General features: G+C 49.4%; 1 protein-coding gene across 2 annotated transcripts in view; it reads left to right on the top strand.

Annotated features, from left to right (window-relative positions):
- The first annotated feature begins 1,855 nt into the window (after window positions 1-1,855).
- The window catches only part of eci2 (enoyl-CoA delta isomerase 2), a 42,624-nt gene continuing 25,660 nt past the window's right edge, over window positions 1,856-18,819 (top strand). For both annotated transcript variants that reach the window (XM_036125224.1, XM_036125223.1), the window contains exons 1-10: window positions 1,856-2,017; window positions 3,644-3,729; window positions 3,810-3,913; window positions 5,269-5,367; window positions 5,481-5,672; window positions 5,762-5,831; window positions 7,906-8,008; window positions 9,314-9,434; window positions 9,886-9,975; window positions 10,056-10,199. In XM_036125224.1, coding sequence (XP_035981117.1) covers window positions 1,962-2,017; window positions 3,644-3,729; window positions 3,810-3,913; window positions 5,269-5,367; window positions 5,481-5,672; window positions 5,762-5,831; window positions 7,906-8,008; window positions 9,314-9,434; window positions 9,886-9,975; window positions 10,056-10,199 — 1,065 coding nt within the window. In that variant the 5' untranslated portion in view covers window positions 1,856-1,961. The remainder of the gene's footprint in view (window positions 2,018-3,643; window positions 3,730-3,809; window positions 3,914-5,268; window positions 5,368-5,480; window positions 5,673-5,761; window positions 5,832-7,905; window positions 8,009-9,313; window positions 9,435-9,885; window positions 9,976-10,055; window positions 10,200-18,819) is intronic.

Genomic DNA, 18,819 nt, shown 5'->3' with positions numbered 1-18,819 from the left:
TTGAGTTTGTTGCTAATAATAATTTCTTTATCACAAGTTCTTTTAAAATCATTATTTTGTTGATTTCATGCATTTTTTTTTTTAGAAATGGTTCCTTTCCATCTTCCTGTAAGTCTTCCAAATATAAATGTTGATAAAAACTGCATACATAATTAGAGAGGGCACATTTATTTTCATAAATTACATTGTTAAATTAATTTAGCTTCTCTGAGCTGCATTGTTCTCCTTGTTCTAACCTTTCCTTCTGGAAACGCTTAGAACGTTCCCCTAGCTTTGTCTTCATGACGGTGATCATGTTAGAACTTCTTCAGATGCAACAGTTTTCTTTGATAATCTCATAATTTTGGTCACTATCTGGGATTATTTCTCTTTTTTCTTTACGGCCTTTTATCAGTAATTCCCATTTTTTTTTTCAGATTGATTGGTTAAAATTGCTTGAGTCCAGTATTTAATCTAAATACTATGATTTAGAATTCTTCATTTTTAATAAAGCTATTTTTATTAAACTTCCAACAGTGTTTATTTAGAACCTGCCTGTCTCCGTCTGAATCTATTTTGCTTGTTCCGCTGTGATCTGTCGGTATCGATGGTTCTGTTGAGTGTCGATCATTTAGTCTCCCAGTCTGAAGAAACCAGCCTCAGGTTTGTAGATGGTCAGCCAGTGGGAGAGCCTGCAGGAACACCGAGATGGAGAATGAGCCACAACAAGGAGCAATGATGTACAGAACAGCTGCAACCAGGAATAAAACACAGTGATAAACAGCAGCCAGTTTCTTTAGAAACTAACCTGGACGCACAAAAAGCAGGACTCCATAGTCCAACAAAGGTAAAAAGAAAAAAGTAGAAGTGATCAAATGTGAAAGACAAATATGATTTATGTTTAATAATTAATTTGTTCTGTATGCACTCTGCACATACAAAATGACAAAGTTGTCTAAGTCTAATAAAGCAACCCAGTTTCAGCTCTGAAGTGAGTTTATGTGCTGCTTAGAAGACAGATTCTCATCAATTTAGAAAAGCCTAGATATTTATAAGGTGACCGTTTGAATGACTCCAGGCACAGTTGGCAGCCTGGGAACATAGACATTAAGCAGGTAGACGCCCCATGGACTGGTGCTGCCTACTGGAGCTGACGTTCAGCACGGCTGCCATCTTGGATGGGTCTCTCCTGTGACTCCAGTGCGTTTATTTGTACTACGGAAGCAGTTTGCCCGACTACAATAAATCATAACTTGAATTTTTACCCGATCTCACACAGTTCGGTTTGTTACAAATGGCGCAGATGCTGGTACACACAAATACACGTTTTAATTGTGAAATATGTTGTTTAAGCAACATTTCATAAATGTTTGCTCTTTAACAGAAATGGTATAATAATGTATAAATTTGCGATTTCATACTGTAATACTTTGTTTTATGCTATTTAACAAAGACCAGACATGTGGCGTGACATATTATTAAATATATAAATAAATACGTTGTTTCGTATTGAAATACTGTGTTTTATGATCTTAAACAAAGAATAAAACTAAAATAATAAGTTGCTCCCTCTGCGTTTACTCCCGTTGGCTTCTGTGCCAGCCTGCAGTATGGGAGACCCATCCAAGATGGCGGCGCCGCAGGACGCGCTCCAGCACGGAATGAGACGTCTACGTACATAATGTCTATGCCTGGGAAGGAAACTGGTTCTCATAATTAATGAGACCGCTTCACCCCATTGGTCGGCCAGGCATCAGGGGGCGGGCTCTAATTACCATCCTGCGTTGTGTTTGGGTCTACGGAAAAATCCCTTCGATCATTGGACGGATCGGAACTTTGATGCTCCCTGTTAACCAATAGCGGAGCAAAACGCGCCAAGTGGGCGGGACTTTGTCAGTGGCTGCTGCTAGCCTCTCCGCAGCTAGCGTCTCCTCCGTTTCTCCGTCCGTCCTTCCGAACTTTGGACCAGAACCGGGCTTTAGATGGCCGCTGCCGCCCTGAAGAGCTGCTCTGTCTGGCGCTTTGTCAAACTGAGAAGGTAACATTTTAACAATGGCCGCGATAGTGTCCGCCAGGCCAGTTATCGCGATGTTTCAACTTTAACCCGAATGAGCGGAGAATCAAAGTTTAGTCCTTAAACTAACCAGGAACCGAACTCACTGAGAGCTGAACGTGTGTTTAAAACACTTTAACTTTAAGGATGATCTACTGTCGAAGTTTAAAGAAACAAAGTCTAAAGTAAAACCGCTGACCTTTGCTCTAGATAACAAAGTGGAACCACAGAGAACCTGTCAGTCTGGATCCAGGTCAGAGAACCCTGCCGGTCCAGATCCAGTCTGTCTGCCTCAGCTTTAGTTCTAAAGCGCAGGTTAAAAACATATAAAGTGCTGCACATTAAAACAAGAAAAGGTTAAAAACACACACAACATCAAAAGCTAAAGACAAGGTTCAGTATTTTAAAATGCCACAGGGATCCAGTGAAGGAACGCTAGGATGGGAGGAATAAGCTGCATGTCTGAGTTAAGGAGCAGCAGAGTTCTGCAGAGTTCTGCAGATGGGCCAGAGAGGTCCGGTTAACGTCTCTGTACAGCGTTACAGGAGTCCAGAAGAACCGTGATTAAAAACAGGGATTAGTTTCTACAAGTCAGGTCTCGATAAGGTTGGTTTCACCTTTGCTCTTTGATGAAGCTGATAAAAACTTATCTGAACGACGCTGCTGATCTGTTTCTAAGATTTAAAATGAGTCAAACTTTCCCCCCCGACACAGAGATAAAGTGACAGAGAGCCCAGATCTACGTTTAGGAGGGACAGCAGCTCAGTCTGAACATCATAACTTCTGTCTGGTTCTCATCTAAACGGAGGAAGTTCAGGGAAAGCTGTGATTTAATGTCCTCTAGGCTGTGTGAAAGCTGCTGGACAGTTTGGTGCCCAGAGGAAATAGATCTGCCAGTCATCGGCGTAACAGTGAAATCAAAACAGAACCGAGGTGGAGTAGGTAGAGAGCAAATAGGAGAGGGCCGAGGATTGATCCCTGAGGGACACCGTAGGGAAGACTGTCTATTTTAACACAAAACAACCTAAAGCACACAGAGAGATTAAAATACTGTCATCAACAGCAACAAATGCAGCAGACTAATCTAAAAGCAATAAAACAACAAACCTTCCATAGTCTGTAGACTAAAGTACATCATTAGAACCCTGGGAGTTACGTTCTCTGTACTGTGAGGAGCTTTGGACCCCGACTGGAACCACTGTCCTCTAAACACGATGACAACTGATTGGAGACAACCTTCTCTAAGAGTTTAGAAATAAATGGAAGAGAACCTGAAACCAGAGCAGAGAGAAGGTCCAGGCCCTGCTGGTCCAGATCCGGTCCAGATGTGAGTCTGGCGGTCCAGATCCGGTCCAGATGTGAGTCTGCCGGTCCAGATCTGGCCCAGATGTGTCTGGACTACTTTCTCTCTCTCTCTCCTATCTGAGCTTGGGTTGCACAGAGTTCTGGGTTCTGGCTCAGCGTCTGGTTCCAGCAGGACAGGAGTCCAGGAACCCAGATCAGTTGAAGCACCTGAGCTCCTAGAACCTTCCTGATTCCTCCTGCAGTCCAGGAGAACCGAGCGGATCCAGACCTGCAGGAAGGTGTTTATTTCTCTCTCTCTGTCCCCAGTTTGCTCAGGTCCGGCGTTCCCTGTGTTTCCAGCGTTCCCAGCGTTCCCAGCTTGACGTTCCACACCACAACCTCCTCTCTGATGGGTGAGTCTGCAGCAGATCCAGCAGGGTTGTTCCAGAGCAGCGTCCTGATTGGCTCATTGGGCGTGGGGGTGTGTCCTTAGGTGCGACGGTGGAGGAGTTCGACCAGGCGAAGAGCCGGCTGGCGGCGCTGAAGAAAGATCCGGGGAACGAGGTGAAGCTGAAGATCTACGCTCTCTTCAAGCAGGTGAGGAGGTCCAGATGTTCTGCAGCATGAAGGTCAGAAAACCCGGGAGACAGACGATGAAACGTTCACCTTCCTCCATGAGTCTTAGACGGGTCAGGAATTTCACCAGAACTTCTTTGAACCAAAGATTCTGAGACGTTAAAGATTAAAAGAGGAAACAGGAGCTTCTAAGGGGTTAAATTATTGCTCTAGTCAAAGAAGGTCTGCTAACATCTCTGCAGACCCACACATCCTGGACACCACCTGTTTGGACCTTTACCTCCAGGTGGCGCTGTTGGCTGGAACCAGCCTCAGAGACAGGTTCTGATCAGTCAGAGGAACCAGGTCCAGACCAGGCTGACTGGTACCGACCCAACCTAGGTCCTCCTCTGCAGTAGAAACACTGCATTTATGCAGATTTACAGGAAAACCTTTTTATTTCCTTTCATATTTATTTAAACATCTTTATTCAGAGGAAAATGGAAATAAAGTCAGACCCTGAGTTAATTTATAAGTAATATATAATATATAATAAATATTAATGCACGTTTAGGTGTGTGAGGAACATTTAGAGACGTCCGTTGGGCTGCTGTAAATGGGCCTGACATCATCCATCTGTCCCACTTTACTGCAGCTGTCAGCGACTGGGTTAGACATCGTCCATCTGTCCCATTTTACTGCAGCTGTCAGGAAATGGGCCTCACATTGTCCATCTGTCCCACTTTACTGCAGCTGTCCAAGAATGGGCCTGACATCGTCCATCTGTCCCACTTAACTGAAGTTGTCAGCGAATGGGCCTGAAATTTTCCATCTGTCCCACTTTACTGCAGCTGTCCAGGAATGGGCCTGACATCGTCCATCTGTCCCACTTTACTGCAGCTGTCCAGGAATGGGCCTGACATCGTCCATCTGTCCCACTTTACTGCAGCTGTCCAGGAATGGGCCTGACATCGTCCATCTGTCCCACTTTACTGCAGCTGTCAGGAAATGGGCCTGACATCGTCCATCTGTCCCATTTTACTGCAGCTGTCCAGGAATGGGCCTGACATTGTCCATCTGTCCCACTTTACTGCAGCTGTCCAGGAATGGGCCTGACATCGTCCATCTGTCCCACTTTACTGCAGCTGTCCAGGAATGGGCCTGACATCGTCCATCTGTCCCACTTTACTGCAGCTGTCCAGGAATGGGCCTGACATCGTCCATCTGTCCCACTTTACTGCAGCTGTATGGGTCCAGACAGAACCCGTCCATCTGTCCCACTTTACTGCAGCTGTCCAGACAGAACCCGTCCATATGTCTCTGTTCTGTGGTGACTGAGTCCAGGTAGAAACAGACGTTCCTGTGTTTCCATGTTAACCACGCCTCCTCCTCTGCAGGCCACTCTGGGTCCCTGCAACGCTCCCAAACCAGGAATGCTGGACTTTGTGAACAAGGCCAAATGGGACGCCTGGAAGTCCCTGGGCTCCATCTCTCAGGTACCAGAACCCTCCGTGGTTCCCTCCAGCTTCGGGTCGTGGACCTCCTGGTGTTTCAGCGTCTTGATGATTGCTTGAAGTTGACAACCAGCTGATCACGTTTGTGTCGGCAGGATGACGCCAGGGAGCAGTACTGCAACCTGATTGGCTCCCTGGTGGAAGCAGAGGGGGGAAGCTCCGCCCAGCTCGCTGCAAAGCCTGCTGGGAGCGGAGCCACGTACCAGACGCTGCTGGTCACCACGGAGGATGACATCACCACCATCAAACTGAACCGACCAGCCAAGAAGAACGCCATCACACCTGAGGTCGGCGGGCAGAACCAGGATGCCCAGATGATGTAGTGTGACATCATTTCCTGTTTCCTCACTTCCTGTTTCCTCACTTCCTCCTCCAGATGTACGAGGAGATCATTGCAGCTCTGGAGCAGGCGACAAACGACGACTCCAAGTTTGCGGTTTTCACAGGTAACGCCTCGTGTTCCTGACTCCATACCGCTGAGAATGAGTCGGAGAACCGGGTTCTGGTTCTGGTTCTGAAAATGGGTCAGAGAAGCAGGTTCTGGTCCCAGATAGGACCAGGTTTCTGTCTCCAGGTTGGCTGGATCCATCATAGACATAATATAAGAGTAGACCCCGCATTGACTGTCGCAGCGCAGGAATTACGGCCGCCATCTTGGGGCGGTCGACCTGCTACCCAATCCTGCTGATTCTAGCTGAACACACTAATGATACCTCAGCAATGTGCGGCTTATTTTTGTTTAAATCGAGGGACTATCTACGTCAGGGCTCGAACGATAACTTTTCACAAGTAAGATGAAAATATATTGTTTCTATTTTTTATTAGAATATGATTTCTCTAATATTAGGTACAGAGATACAGGTCTACATCTCCAAGTGTTTGTGACTTAGTCTCTCCAAAATACACCTACTTATTTTAGTTTATTTGGCTAAAAACGGAGTTATCTGTTTTTACAAATGAACTCTTCATGTATACAGTGAACCCTCACTATACCGCGGTTCCCCTTTCAGGGTCTCGCTGCTTCACGGATTTGTATTGATGAGCGGTTCATTACAGTTCTCAAACATAATCGATGGTTGCATGTCGGTTCATAAGAATCTTTTTGCCCAGAAGAAAAAAAGAGCGACAAACACTACCGATAACTATGTTCTTCTCCCGATTTAAAAAAAAACACACCTGCACCGCGCGGGCTTTAGAAGAAAAAAACGCTGCAGAGCGCAGTCAGGATGCAGCGGCTCAATCAGAAGAGCTGTGAAATACACGCGAGTCACTATTTGTCCTACTGTACTTTCTTTTTTTTTTAATAATAATTTTTAATTTTATCCCGTTCTAATCCAATGACTCGGGTCGCGGTGGGGCGGTGCTGATCTCCGCAATTTGAAGACTTCAGTTCGTATTGATGATTAAAATTATTATTCTACAGCACAGTAGTTATTTTTAAATAATAAAAAAAAAACGTTTAGATAGTACTTTTATTTGTTAAAAAAATGCTTTAGCCTGTAAAAAGGCAATTTAGTATGGAGTATTTCATTGTATATAATAATTGTAAAAAATAAAGTAAAGTTACTACTTCACGGATTTCGCCCATCACTGGTTCTTTTTAGAACGTGTATATATATGTACATATATATGTGTACATGTACAAATGTGTTTGTTTATATAGTAATAAAAAACTTATAAAATGTATGAGTGGCTGTATTTTGAAACATACATCCTGTCAGAATATTCTATTTATTTTAACCCCACTAAGATTATTTAAATGCACTGGACCATTTGTTATAATAGCTATAGTTTTAAAGTTTTAAGGAAAAAAAAATGTGAAAATTAGTTCAATATTCAACGAGTTATAGTTGATTAAAATTGATTCTGCGCGTGGTCAACACATTACACTGAGCTGAGCTGTCGACCTTCCCAAGATGGCGCCCCTAAATCCCGTCAGCGCCAATAGGCGAACGCGTCGATGCGGGGTCTACTCTTATATTATGTCTATTGGATCCATGATATGATAAGATAGTCTTTATTGATCTCACATTGGAGAAATTCACGTGTTCAGGCCAAGTGGACATATTTCAGTTGGTTCTGGTTCTGATCCAGATTCTAACTTCCTTTATTCAGCGTTTTCTTCTGAGCCTTAAAACGTTCCTGAACTGAAGGATGGACCCTGGTGGTACCGGTGGAGTCGGCATCGACCCGACAACCAGTTTCACCGCTAACCTGTCTCCAGCAGCCAATCAGAGACGGCCGGGTCAGATCCCAGAACCTCTCTGGAGGTTCCCTGTTTACAGAAAGCTTTAGTTCCTGTTCTGAAGGAACCAGGTGGACCAGGAGATAGACAGTACCCTGCAGGTTCAGAGGAGCTGAGAGGTCCATCTTCTCAGCCCCAGCTGTAGCATCCTGCAGAACATCTGCAGAACCAAGTGTTCCCTAAGAACCCATCAGAAGCTGACGTGTATTGTGTCTGGTTGGATCAGGATCTAAGTGGTTCCGCTCAGGGTGACGTGTTGTTGTCTCCTCCTGCAGGAGCTGGAGACTTCTACTGCAGCGGCAACGACCTCTCCAACTTCACCAAGATCCCAGAAGGAGGCGTCCAGGAGATGGCCAGGCAGGGCGGGGAGCTGCTCAGGTGCTCTGAACCTCCTCTACCTGCTGCGTGGGGCTGGAGAACGTCAGGAGAACGTCAGGGGGACATGAGGAGAGTATGAGGTGAAGGTCAGGAGAACGTCAGGGGGACAACAGGAGAATATTAGGATAAAGTCAGGGGGACATGAGAACATCAGGAGAACGTCAGGGGGACATCAGGAGAATATTAAAATGTCAGGAGAACGTCAGGGGGACATGAGGACATCGAGGGAACGTCAGGGGGACGTCAGGAGAACGTCATGGGGACATCAGGAGAACGTCAGGGGGACATGAGGAAATCGAGGGAACGTCAGGGGGACGTCAGGAGAACGTCAGGAGAATATTAGGAGAATATGAGGTGAAGGTCAGGAGAACATCAGGGGGACATGAGGAGAACGTCAGGGGGACATGAGGAGAACGTCAGGGGGACATGAGGAGAACGTCAGGGGGACATTAGGAGAACATCAGGGGGACATCAGGAGAACGTCAGGAGAATATTAGGAGAATGCAGGGGGACGTCAGGAGAACGTCAGGGGGACATCGGGAGAACATCAGGAAAATATGAGGTGAAGGTCAGGAGAACGTCAGTAGAATATTAGGAGAACGTCAGGGGGACATCAGGAGAACGTCAGGGGGACATCAGGAGAACATGAAGTGATTGTCAGGAGAATATTAGGATAAAGTCAGGGGGACATGAGAACATCAGGAGGACATGAGAACATCAGGAGGACATGAGGAGGAAATTAGAACATTAGGAGAACAGTAGTAGAGCTTTCTTTTTGATCCACTGTATATATGAAGATATACTGTATATAACTGATGCACCTTGTCCTACTTTTGGCACCTTCTCCTGAATATTGACTATTGAGCTGATGTGACAAGTGAATTTCTCCAATGTGAGATCAATAAAGACTATCTTGTCTTAGGAGAACTTGAGGTCCAGAAAGAACCAAACTGGGTCCACCATGTAGAGAACCTCACTCCTGGCAGCCCACCTTCATTAAACTTTCATTTTTACCCTGACTCATGCTGACGTTCTCGTTCAGAGATGTTCTAGAATCTGCTGTTAAGCCAGAGCAGCGTGTTTCTATCATGAATGGAGCAGAACCAGAATAATCCCGGTTCTGTTGGGTCCAGACAGACACAGAGTCCCGGCTCTGATCCGGCCGTTCCCTCAGCAGGAGGGACTTTGTGTGATTCTTTAGGAATAAACTTGGTTCTATCACAGATTAAGTCCCTGGCCTCCTCCAGAACCGGGTCGCTGGTACCGAGGTCCAGTACTGACACCGGGTCGTGTTTCTGTCCCCAGGCGGTACGTGAGGGCCTACATCGACTTCCCTAAGCCTCTGGTGGCCGTGGTGAACGGACCGGCAGTGGGGATCTCCGTCACCGTGCTGGGACTCTTTGACCTGGTCTACGCCACAGAACGGGTACAGAACCTGGCCAGAACCTGGGTCCGACTGCTTCAGCTCTGGGTTCTGATCAGCACCAAAGGGTGGCTTGTATGGTCTGGTACAATCTCAGCCCACTTTAACCAGGTTCTGCTGAGGAAGAAGCCAGGAGCAGCTGCTGCAACTATAGAACAATAGGAGAACCCGGCCAGAACCTAGTCAGAACCTGCAGTAGGTTACCTGGATTTACCTAGAGACCATTTTGTGGATAGGGTCAAAGGTAGGTGTGTTCCAGCAGAACCAGAACTTGCTGTCTGATGCTTGGATTTAGCTAAACCCAAGCAGCAGGTTCTGATTCCATCTGGACCAGACATCAGATTTTATTCAGAACTGTCAGGCTGGTGGCCGGTGTACCAGACAGAAGTGCTGCAATTCTGGGACGGTTCTGACCCAGTTCCATGTGATGAAGCCGCTGCTCTCTGTGTTTCAGGCCACCTTCCACACTCCCTTCTCTCAGCTGGGTCAGAGCGCAGAGGGCTGCTCCTCCTACACCTTCCCCAGAATCATGGGTCCCAGCAAGGTACCAGCGGTGCGAGCAAGGACCGGTTCTGACCCGGAGCTGTTGCCGGGTTGTCACGCTGATTCTTTGTGTCTCTGCAGGCCAGTGAGCTGCTGCTGTTCAACAAGAAGCTGACGGCCACCCAGGCCTGTGAACTGGGTCTGATCACGGAGGTTTTCCCCGACAGCAGCTTCCAGTCCGAGGTGTGGGCCCGACTGAAGGCTTACGCCCGGCTGCCCCCCCAGGTGAGCAGAACACGGAGACGTCAGGCGGCCCGCATTCAGAACCGTCATCAGAAGGGAAGACCAACACGTCTAAAGTGGCCATCAGAGGTCGTCAGAGCAAAATAATTTAATAAATAGCGTAGAAGCTAGGAACAGGAGCTAGAAGCTAGGAACAGGAGCTAGGAACGAGAGGTAGAAGCTAGGAACAAGAGCTAGGAACGAGAGGTAGAAGCTAGGAGAAGGAGCTAGGAACGAGAGGTAGAAGCTAGGAGCAGGAGCTAGGAACGAGAGGTAGAAGCTAGGAGAAGGAGCTAGGAACGAGAGGTAGAAGCTAGGAGCAGGAGCTAGGAACGTGAGGTAGAAGCTAGGAACAAGAGCTAGGAACGAGAGGTAGAAGCTAGGAGAAGGAGCTAGGAACGAGAGGTAGAAGCTAGGAGCAGGAGCTAGGAACGAGAGGTAGAAGCTAGGAACAGGAGCTAGGAACGTGAGGTAGAAGCTAGGAACAGGAGCTAGGAACGTGAGGAAGAAGCTAGGAGTAGGAGCTAGGAACGTGAGGTAGAAGCTAAGAGCAGGAGCCAGGAACGAGAGGTAGAAGGTAGGAGAAGGAGCTAGGAACGTGAGGTAGAAACTAGGAGCAGGAGCTAGGAACGTGAGGTAGAAGCTAAGAGCAGGAGCTAGGAACGAGAGGTAGAAGCTAAGAGCAGGAGCTAGGAACGAGAGGTAGAAGCTAAGAGCAGGAGCTAGGAACGAGAGCTAGAAGCTAAGAGCAGGAGCTAGAAACGAGAGCTAGAAGCTAGGAGCAGGAGCTAGGAACGAGAGCTAGAAGCTAGGAACAGGAGCTAGGAACGAGAGCTAGAAGCTAGGAACAGGAGCTAGGAACGAGAGCTAGAAGCTAGGAACAGGAGCTAGAAACGAGAGGTAGGAGCAGGAGCGAGGAACGTGAGGTAGGAGCTAGGAACGAGAGGTAGAAGCTAGGAGCAGGAGCTAGGAACGAGAGGTAGAAGCTAGGAGCAGGAGCTAGGAACGAGAGGTAGAAGCTAGGAGAAGGAGCTAGGAACGAGAGGTAGAAGCTAGGAACAGGAGCTAGGAACGAGAGGTAAAAGCTAGGAACAGGAGCTAGGAACGAGAGGTAAAAGCTAGGAACAGGAGCTAGGAACGAGAGGTAAAAGCTAGGAACAGGAGCTAGGAACGAGAGGTAAAAGCTAGGAACAGGAGCTAGGAACGAGAGGTAAAAGCTAGGAACAGGAGCTAGGAACGAGAGGTAGAAGCTAGGAACAGGAGCTAGGAACGAGAGCTAGAAGCTAGGAAAAGGAGCTAGGAATGAGAGCTAGGAGCAGGAGCTAGGAACGAGAGGTAGAAGCTAGGAACAGGAGCTAGGAACGAGAGGTAGAAGCTAGGAACAGGAACTAGGAGCTAGGAACAGGAGCTAGGAACAGGACAGGGTTTCCCGCAGCGCTATCTTGGCGGCCGCTTCGCCAAGAGGTAGAGGTAGACGCTAGGAGCAGGAGCTAGGAACGTGAGGTAGAAACAGGAACAAGGAACGAGAGCTAGAAGCAAGGAACAGGAGCTAATAACGAGAGCTTGAAGCTAGGAACAGGAGCTAGGAACGAGAGCTAGAAGCTAGGAACAGGAGCTAGAAACGAGAGCTAAAAACTAGGAACAGGAGCTAGAAACGAGAGGTAGAAGCTAGGAAAAGGAGCTAGGAACGAGAGGTAGAAGCTAGGAACAAGAGGTAGAAGCGAGGAACAGGAGCTAGGAACGAGAGCTAGAAGCGAGGAACAGGAGCTAGGAACGAGAGCTAGGAGCTAGGAACAGGAGCTAGGTACAAGAGCTAGAAACTAGGAGTTATGACCAGAAGCTAGAAACGAGAGCTAGAAGCTAGGAATGAGAGCTAGAAGCTAGGTGCAGGAGCTAGGAACGAGAGGTAGAAGCTAGGAACGAGAGGTAGAAGCGAGTAACAGGAGCTAGGAACGAGAGCTAGAAGCTAGAAGCAGGAGCTAGGAACGAGAGCTAGAAGCTAGGAGCAGGAGCTAGGAACGAGAGTTAGAACCTAGGAACGAGAGGTAGAAGCTAGGAACAGGAGCTAGGAACGTGAGGTAGAAGCTAGGAGCAGGAGCTAGGAACGTGAGGTAGAAGCTAGGAACAGGAGCTAGGAACGAGAGGTAGAAGCTAGGAACAGGAGCTAGGAACGAGAGGTAGAGGATAGAAACAGGAGCTAGGAGCGAGAGGTAGAGGCAAGGAACAGGAGCTAGGAACGTGAGGTAGAAGCTAGGAGAAGGAGCTAGGAACGTGAGGTAGAAGCTAGGAACAGGAGCTAGGAGCGAAAGGTAGAGGCTAGGAACAGGAGCTAGGAGCGAGAGGTAGAGGCTAGGAGCAGGAGCTAGGAACGAGAGGTAGAGGCTAGGAACAGGACAGGGTTTCCCGCAGCGCTATCTTGGCGGCCGCCTCGCCAAGAGGTAGAGGTAGAGGCTAGGAGCAGGAGCTAGGAACGTGAGGTAGAAGCTAGGAGCAGGAGCTAGGAACGTGAGGTAGAAGCTAAGAGCAGGAGCGAGGAATGTGAGGTAGAAGCTAGGAGCAGGAGCTAGGAATGTGAGGTAGAAGCTAGGAGCAGGAGCTAGGAACGAGAGGTAGAAGCTAGGAGCAGGAGCTAGGAACGAGAGGTAGAAGCTAGAAACTAGGACCAGAAGCTAGGAGAAGGAGTTAGGAACGAGAGGTAGAAACTAGGAACAGGAGCTAGGAACGAGAGGTAGAAGCTAGGAGCAGGAGCTAGGAACGATAGGTAGTAGCTAGGAACAGGAGCTAGGAACGAGAAGTAGAAGCTAGGAACAGGAGCTAGGAGCGAGAGGTAGAAGCTAGGAACAGGAGCTAGGAGCGAGAGGTAGAGGCTAGGAACAGGAGCTAGGAGCGAGAGGTAGAGGCTAGGAACAGGAGCTAGGAGCGAGAGGTAGAGGCTAGGAGCAGGAGCTAGGAACGAGAGGTAGAGGCTAGGAACAGGAGCTAGGAGCTAGGAACAGGAGCTAGGAACGAGAGCTTGAAGCTAGGAACAGGACAGGGTTTCCCGCAGCGCTATCTTGGCGGCCGCCTCGCCAAGAGGTAGCGGTAGACGCTAGGAGCAGGAGCTAGGAACGTGAGGTAGAAACAGGAACAAGGAACGAGAGCTAGAAGCTAGGAACAGGAGCTAGGAACGAGAGCTAGAAGCTAGGAACAGGAGCTAGGAACAAGAGCTAGAAGCTAGGAACAGGAGCTAGAAACGATAGCTAAAAACTAGGAACAGGAGCTAGAAACGAGAGCTAGGAGCAGGAGCTAGGAACGAGAGCTAGAAGCAAGGAACAGGACAGGGTTTCCCGCAGCGCTATCTTGGCGGCCGCCTCGCCAAGAGGTAGAAGTAGACGCTATGAGCAGGAGCTAGGAACGTGAGGTAGAAGCTAGGAGCAGGAGCTAGGAACGTGAGGTAGAAGCTAAGAGCAGGAGCCAGGAACGAGAGGTAGAAGCTAGGAGAAGGAGCTAGGAACGTGAGGTAGAAGCTAGGAGCAGGAGCTAGGAACGTGAGGTAGAAGCTAGGAACAGGAGCTAGGAACGAGAGGTAGAAGCTAGGAACAGGAGCTAGGAACGAGAGGTAGAGGATAGAAACAGGAGCTAGGAGCGAGAGGTAGAGGCAAGGAACAGGAGCTAGGAACGTGAGGTAGAAGCTAGGAGAAGGAGCTAGGAACGTGAGGTAGAAGCTAAGAGCAGGAGCTAGGAACGAGAGGTAGAAGCTAGGAGCAGGAGCTAGGAACGTGAGGTAGAAGCTAAGAGCAGGAGCTAGGAACTAGAGGTAGAAGCTAGGAACAGGAGCTAGGAACTAGAGGTAGAAGCTAGGAACAGGAGCTAGGAGCGAGAGGTAGAAGCTAGGAACAGGAGCTAGGAGCGAAAGGTAGAGGCTAGGAACAGGAGCTAGGAGCGAGAGGTAGAGGCTAGGAGCAGGAGCTAGGAACGAGAGGTAGAGGCTAGGAACAGGAGCTAGGAGCTAGGAACAGGAGCTAGGAACGAGAGCTTGAAGCTAGGAACAGGACAGGGTGTCCCGCAGCGCTATCTTGGCGGCCGCCTCGCCAAGAGGTAGCGGTAGACGCTAGGAGCAGGAGCTAGGAACGTGAGGTAGAAACAGGAACAAGGAACGAGAGCTAGAAGCTAGGAACAGGAGCTAGGAACGAGAGCTAGAAGCTAGGAACAGGAGCTAGGAACAAGAGCTAGAAGCTAGGAACAGGAGCTAGAAACTAGGAACAGGAGCTAGAAACGAGAGCTAGGAGCAGGAGCTAGGAGCGAGAGCTAGAAGCTAGGAACAGGACAGGGTTTCCCGCAGCGCTATCTTGGCGTCCGCCTCGCCAAGAGGTAGAGGTAGACGCTAGGAGCAGGAGCTAGGAACGTGAGGTAGAAGCTAGGAGCAGGAGCTAGGAACGTGAGGTAGAAGCGAGGAGTAGGAGCAGGAGCTAGGAGCAGGAGCTAGGAACGAGAGCTAGAAGCTAGAAGCAGGAGCTAGGAACGAGAGCTAGAAGCTAGGAGCAGGAGCTAGGAACGAGAGCTAGAACCTAGGAACGAGAGGTAGAAGCTAGGAACAGGAGCTAGGAACGAGAGCTAGAAGCTAGGAGCAGGAGCTAGGAACGAGAGGTAGAAGCTAGGAACAGGAGCTAGGAACGAGAGGTAGAAGCTAGGAACAGGAGCTAGGAATGAGAGCTAGAAACTAGGAACAGGAGCTAGGAACAGGAGCTAGGAGCTAGGAACAGGAGCTAGGAACGAGAGCTAGGAGCTAGGAGCAGGAGCTAGGTACAAGAGCTAGAAACTAGGAGCTAGGACCAGAAGCTAGGAATGAGAGCTAGAAGCTAGGAGCAGGAGCTAGGAACGAGAGGTAGAAGCTAGGAACGAGAGGTAGAAGCGAGGAACAGGAGCTAGGAACGAGAGCTAGAAGCTAGGAGCAGGAGCTAGGAACGACAGGTAGAACCTAGGAACGAGAGCTAGAAGCTAGGAGCAGGAGCTAGGAACGACAGGTAGAACCTAGGAACGAGAGCTAGAAGCTAGGAATGAGAGCTAGGAGCTAGGAAATGGAGCTAGGAACGAGAGCAAGAAACTAGGAACAGGAGCTAGGAACGACAGGTAGAAGCTAGGAACAGGAGCTAGTAACAGGAACGAGAGCTAGAAGCTAGGAGCAGGAGCTAGGAACGAGAGCTAGGAGCTAGGAACAGGAGCTAGGAACGAGAGCTAGGAGCTAGGAACAGGAGCTAGGAACAAGAGCTAGGAGCTAGGAACAGGAGCTAGGAACAAGAGCTAGAAACTAGGAGTTATTACCAGAAGCTAGGAATGAGAGCTAGAAGCTAGGAGCAGGAGCTAGGAACGAGAGGTAGAAGCTAGGAACAAGAGGTAGAAGCGAGGAACAGGAGCTAGGAACGAGAGCTAGAAGCTAGGAGCAGGAGCTAGGAACGAGAGCTAGAACCTAGGAGAAGGAGCTAGGAACGAGAGGTAGAACCTAGGAACGAGAGGTAGAAGCGAGGAACAGGAGCTAGGAACGAGAGCTAGAAGCTAGGAGAAGGAGCTAGGAACGACAGGTAGAACCTAGGAACGAGAGGTAGAAGCGAGGAACAGGAGCTAGGAACGAGAGCTAGAAGCTAGGAGTAGGAGCTAGGAACGAGAGCTAGAAGCTAGGAGCAGGAGCTAGGAACGAGAGGTAGAACCTAGGAACGAGAGGTAGAAGCTAGGAGCAGGAGCTAGGAACGAGAGCTAGGAGCTAGGAAATGGAGCTAGGAACGAGAGCAAGAAACTAGGAACAGGAGCTAGGAACGACAGGTAGAAGCTAGGAACAGGAGCTAGTAACAGGAACGAGAGCTAGAAGCTAGGAGCAGGAGCTAGGAACGAGAGCTAGGAACAGGAGCTAGGAACGAGAGCTAGGAGCTAGGAACAGGAGCTAGGAACAAGAGCTAGAAACTAGGAGTTATTACCAGAAGCTAGGAATGAGAGCTAGAAGCGAGGAACAGGAGCTAGGAACGAGAGCTAGAAGCTAGGAGCAGGAGCTAGGAACGAGAGCTAGAACCTAGGAGCAGGAGCTAGGAACGAGAGCTAGAACCTAGGAACGAGAGGTAGAAGCGAGGAACAGGAGCTAGGAACGAGAGCTAGAAGCTAGGAGCAGGAGTTAGGAACGAGAGGTAGAACCTAGGAACGAGAGGTAGAAGCTAGGAGCAGGAGCTAGGAACGAGAGGTAGAAGCTAGGAACGAGAGGTAGAAGCAAGGAACAGGAGCTAGGAACGAGAGGTAGAGCCTAGGAACGAGAGGTAGAAGCGAGGAACAGGAGCTAGGAACGAGAGGTAGAAGCGAGGAGCAGGAGCTAGGAACGAGAGGTAGAAGCGAGGAACAGGAGCTAGGAACGAGAGGTAGAAGCGAGAAACAGGAGCTAGGAACGAGAGATAGAAGCGAGGAGCAGGAGCTAGGAACGAGAGGTAGAAGCTAGGAGCAGGAGCTAGGAACGAGAGGTAGAACCTAGGAACGAGAGGTAGAAGCGAGGAACAGGAGCTAGGAACGAGAGGTAGAAGCGAGGAAAAGGAGGTAGGAACGAGAGATAGAAGCGAGGAGCAGGAGCTAGGAACTAGAGGTAGAAGCTAGGAGCAGGAGCTAGGAACGAGAGGTAGAAGCGAGGAACAGGAGCTAGGAACGAGAGGTAGAAGCGAGGAACAGAGCTAGGAACGAGAGCTAGAAGCTAGGAGTAGGAGCTAGGAACGAGCGCTAGAAGCTAGGAGCAGGAGCTAGGAACGAGAGGTAGAACCTAGGAGCAGGAGCTAGGAACGAGAGCTAGGAGCTAGGAAATGGAGCTTGGAACGAGAGCAAGAAACTAGGAACAGGAGCTAGGAACGACAGGTAGAAGCTAGGAACAGGAGCTAGTAACAGGAACGAGAGCTAGGAGCAGGAGCTAGGAACGAGAGCTAGGAGCTAGGAACAGGAGCTAGGAACGTGAGGGTAGAAGCTAGGAGCAGGAGCTAGGAACGTGAGGTAGAAGCTAAGAGCAGGAGCCAGGAACGAGAGGTAGAAGCTAGGAGCAGGAGCTAGGAACGTGAGGTAGAAGCTAGGAGCAGGAGCTAGGAACGTGAGGTAGAAGCTAGGAACAGGAGCTAGGAATGAGAGGTAGAAGCTAGGAACAGGAGCTAGGAACGAGAGGTAGAGGATAGAAACAGGAGCTAGGAGCGAGAGGTAGAGGCAAGGAACAGGAGCTAGGAACGTGAGGTAGAAGCTAGGAGAAGGAGCTAGGAACGTGAGGTAGAAGCTAAGAGCAGGAGCTAGGAACGAGAGGTAGAAGCTAGGAGCAGGAGCTAGGAACGTGAGGTAGAAGCTAAGAGCAGGAGCTAGGAACTAGAGGTAGAAGCTAGGAACAGGAGCTAGGAGCGAGAGGTAGAAGCTAGGAACAGGAGCTAGGAGCGAAAGGTAGAGGCTAGGAACAGGAGCTAGGAGCGAGAGGTAGAGGCTAGGAGCAGGAGCTAGGAACGAGAGGTAGAGGCTAGGAACAGGAGCTAGGAGCTAGGAACAGGAGCTAGGAACGAGAGCTTGAAGCTAGGAACAGGAGCTAGGAGCGAGAGGTAGAAGCTAGGAACAGGAGCTAGGAGCGAAAGGTAGAGGCTAGGAACAGGAGCTAGGAGCGAGAGGTAGAAGCTAGGAGCAGGAGCTAGGAACGTGAGGTAGAAGCTAAGAGCAGGAGCTAGGAACGAGAGATAGAAGCGAGGAGCAGGAGCTAGGAACGAGAGCTAGAAGCTAGGAGTAGGAGCTAGGAACGAGAGCTAGAAGCTAGGAGCAGGAGCTAGGAACGAGAGGTAGAACCTAGGAACGAGAGGTAGAAGCTAGGAGCAGGAGCTAGGAACGAGAGCTAGGAGCTAGGAAATGGAGCTAGGAACGAGAGCAAGAAACTAGGAACAGGAGCTAGGAACGACAGGTAGAAGCTAGGAACAGGAGCTAGTAACAGGAACGAGAGCTAGAAGCTAGGAGCAGGAGCTAGGAACGAGAGCTAGGAACAGGAGCTAGGAACGAGAGCTAGGAGCTAGGAACAGGAGCTAGGAACAAGAGCTAGAAACTAGGAGTTATTACCAGAAGCTAGGAATGAGAGCTAGAAGCGAGGAACAGGAGCTAGGAACGAGAGCTAGAAGCTAGGAGCAGGAGCTAGGAACGAGAGCTAGAACCTAGGAGCAGGAGCTAGGAACGAGAGCTAGAACCTAGGAACGAGAGGTAGAAGCGAGGAACAGGAGCTAGGAACGAGAGCTAGAAGCTAGGAGCAGGAGCTAGGAACGAGAGGTAGAACCTAGGAACGAGAGGTAGAAGCTAGGAGCAGGAGCTAGGAACGAGAGGTAGAAGCTAGGAACGAGAGGTAGAAGCAAGGAACAGGAGCTAGGAACGAGAGGTAGAGCCTAGGAACGAGAGGTAGAAGCGAGGAACAGGAGCTAGGAACGAGAGGTAGAAGCGAGGAACAGGAGCTAGGAACGAGAGGTAGAAGCGAGGAACAGGAGCTAGGAACGAGAGGTAGAAGCGAGAAACAGGAGCTAGGAACGAGAGATAGAAGCGAGGAGCAGGAGCTAGGAACGAGAGGTAGAAGCTAGGAGCAGGAGCTAGGAACGAGAGGTAGAGCCTAGGAACGAGAGGT

This window comes from Fundulus heteroclitus, chromosome 21 (genome assembly GCF_011125445.2).
Source record: "Fundulus heteroclitus isolate FHET01 chromosome 21, MU-UCD_Fhet_4.1, whole genome shotgun sequence".
Lineage (NCBI taxonomy): Eukaryota > Metazoa > Chordata > Actinopteri > Cyprinodontiformes > Fundulidae > Fundulus > Fundulus heteroclitus.
This window is presented reverse-complemented; position numbering and strand designations above follow the sequence as displayed.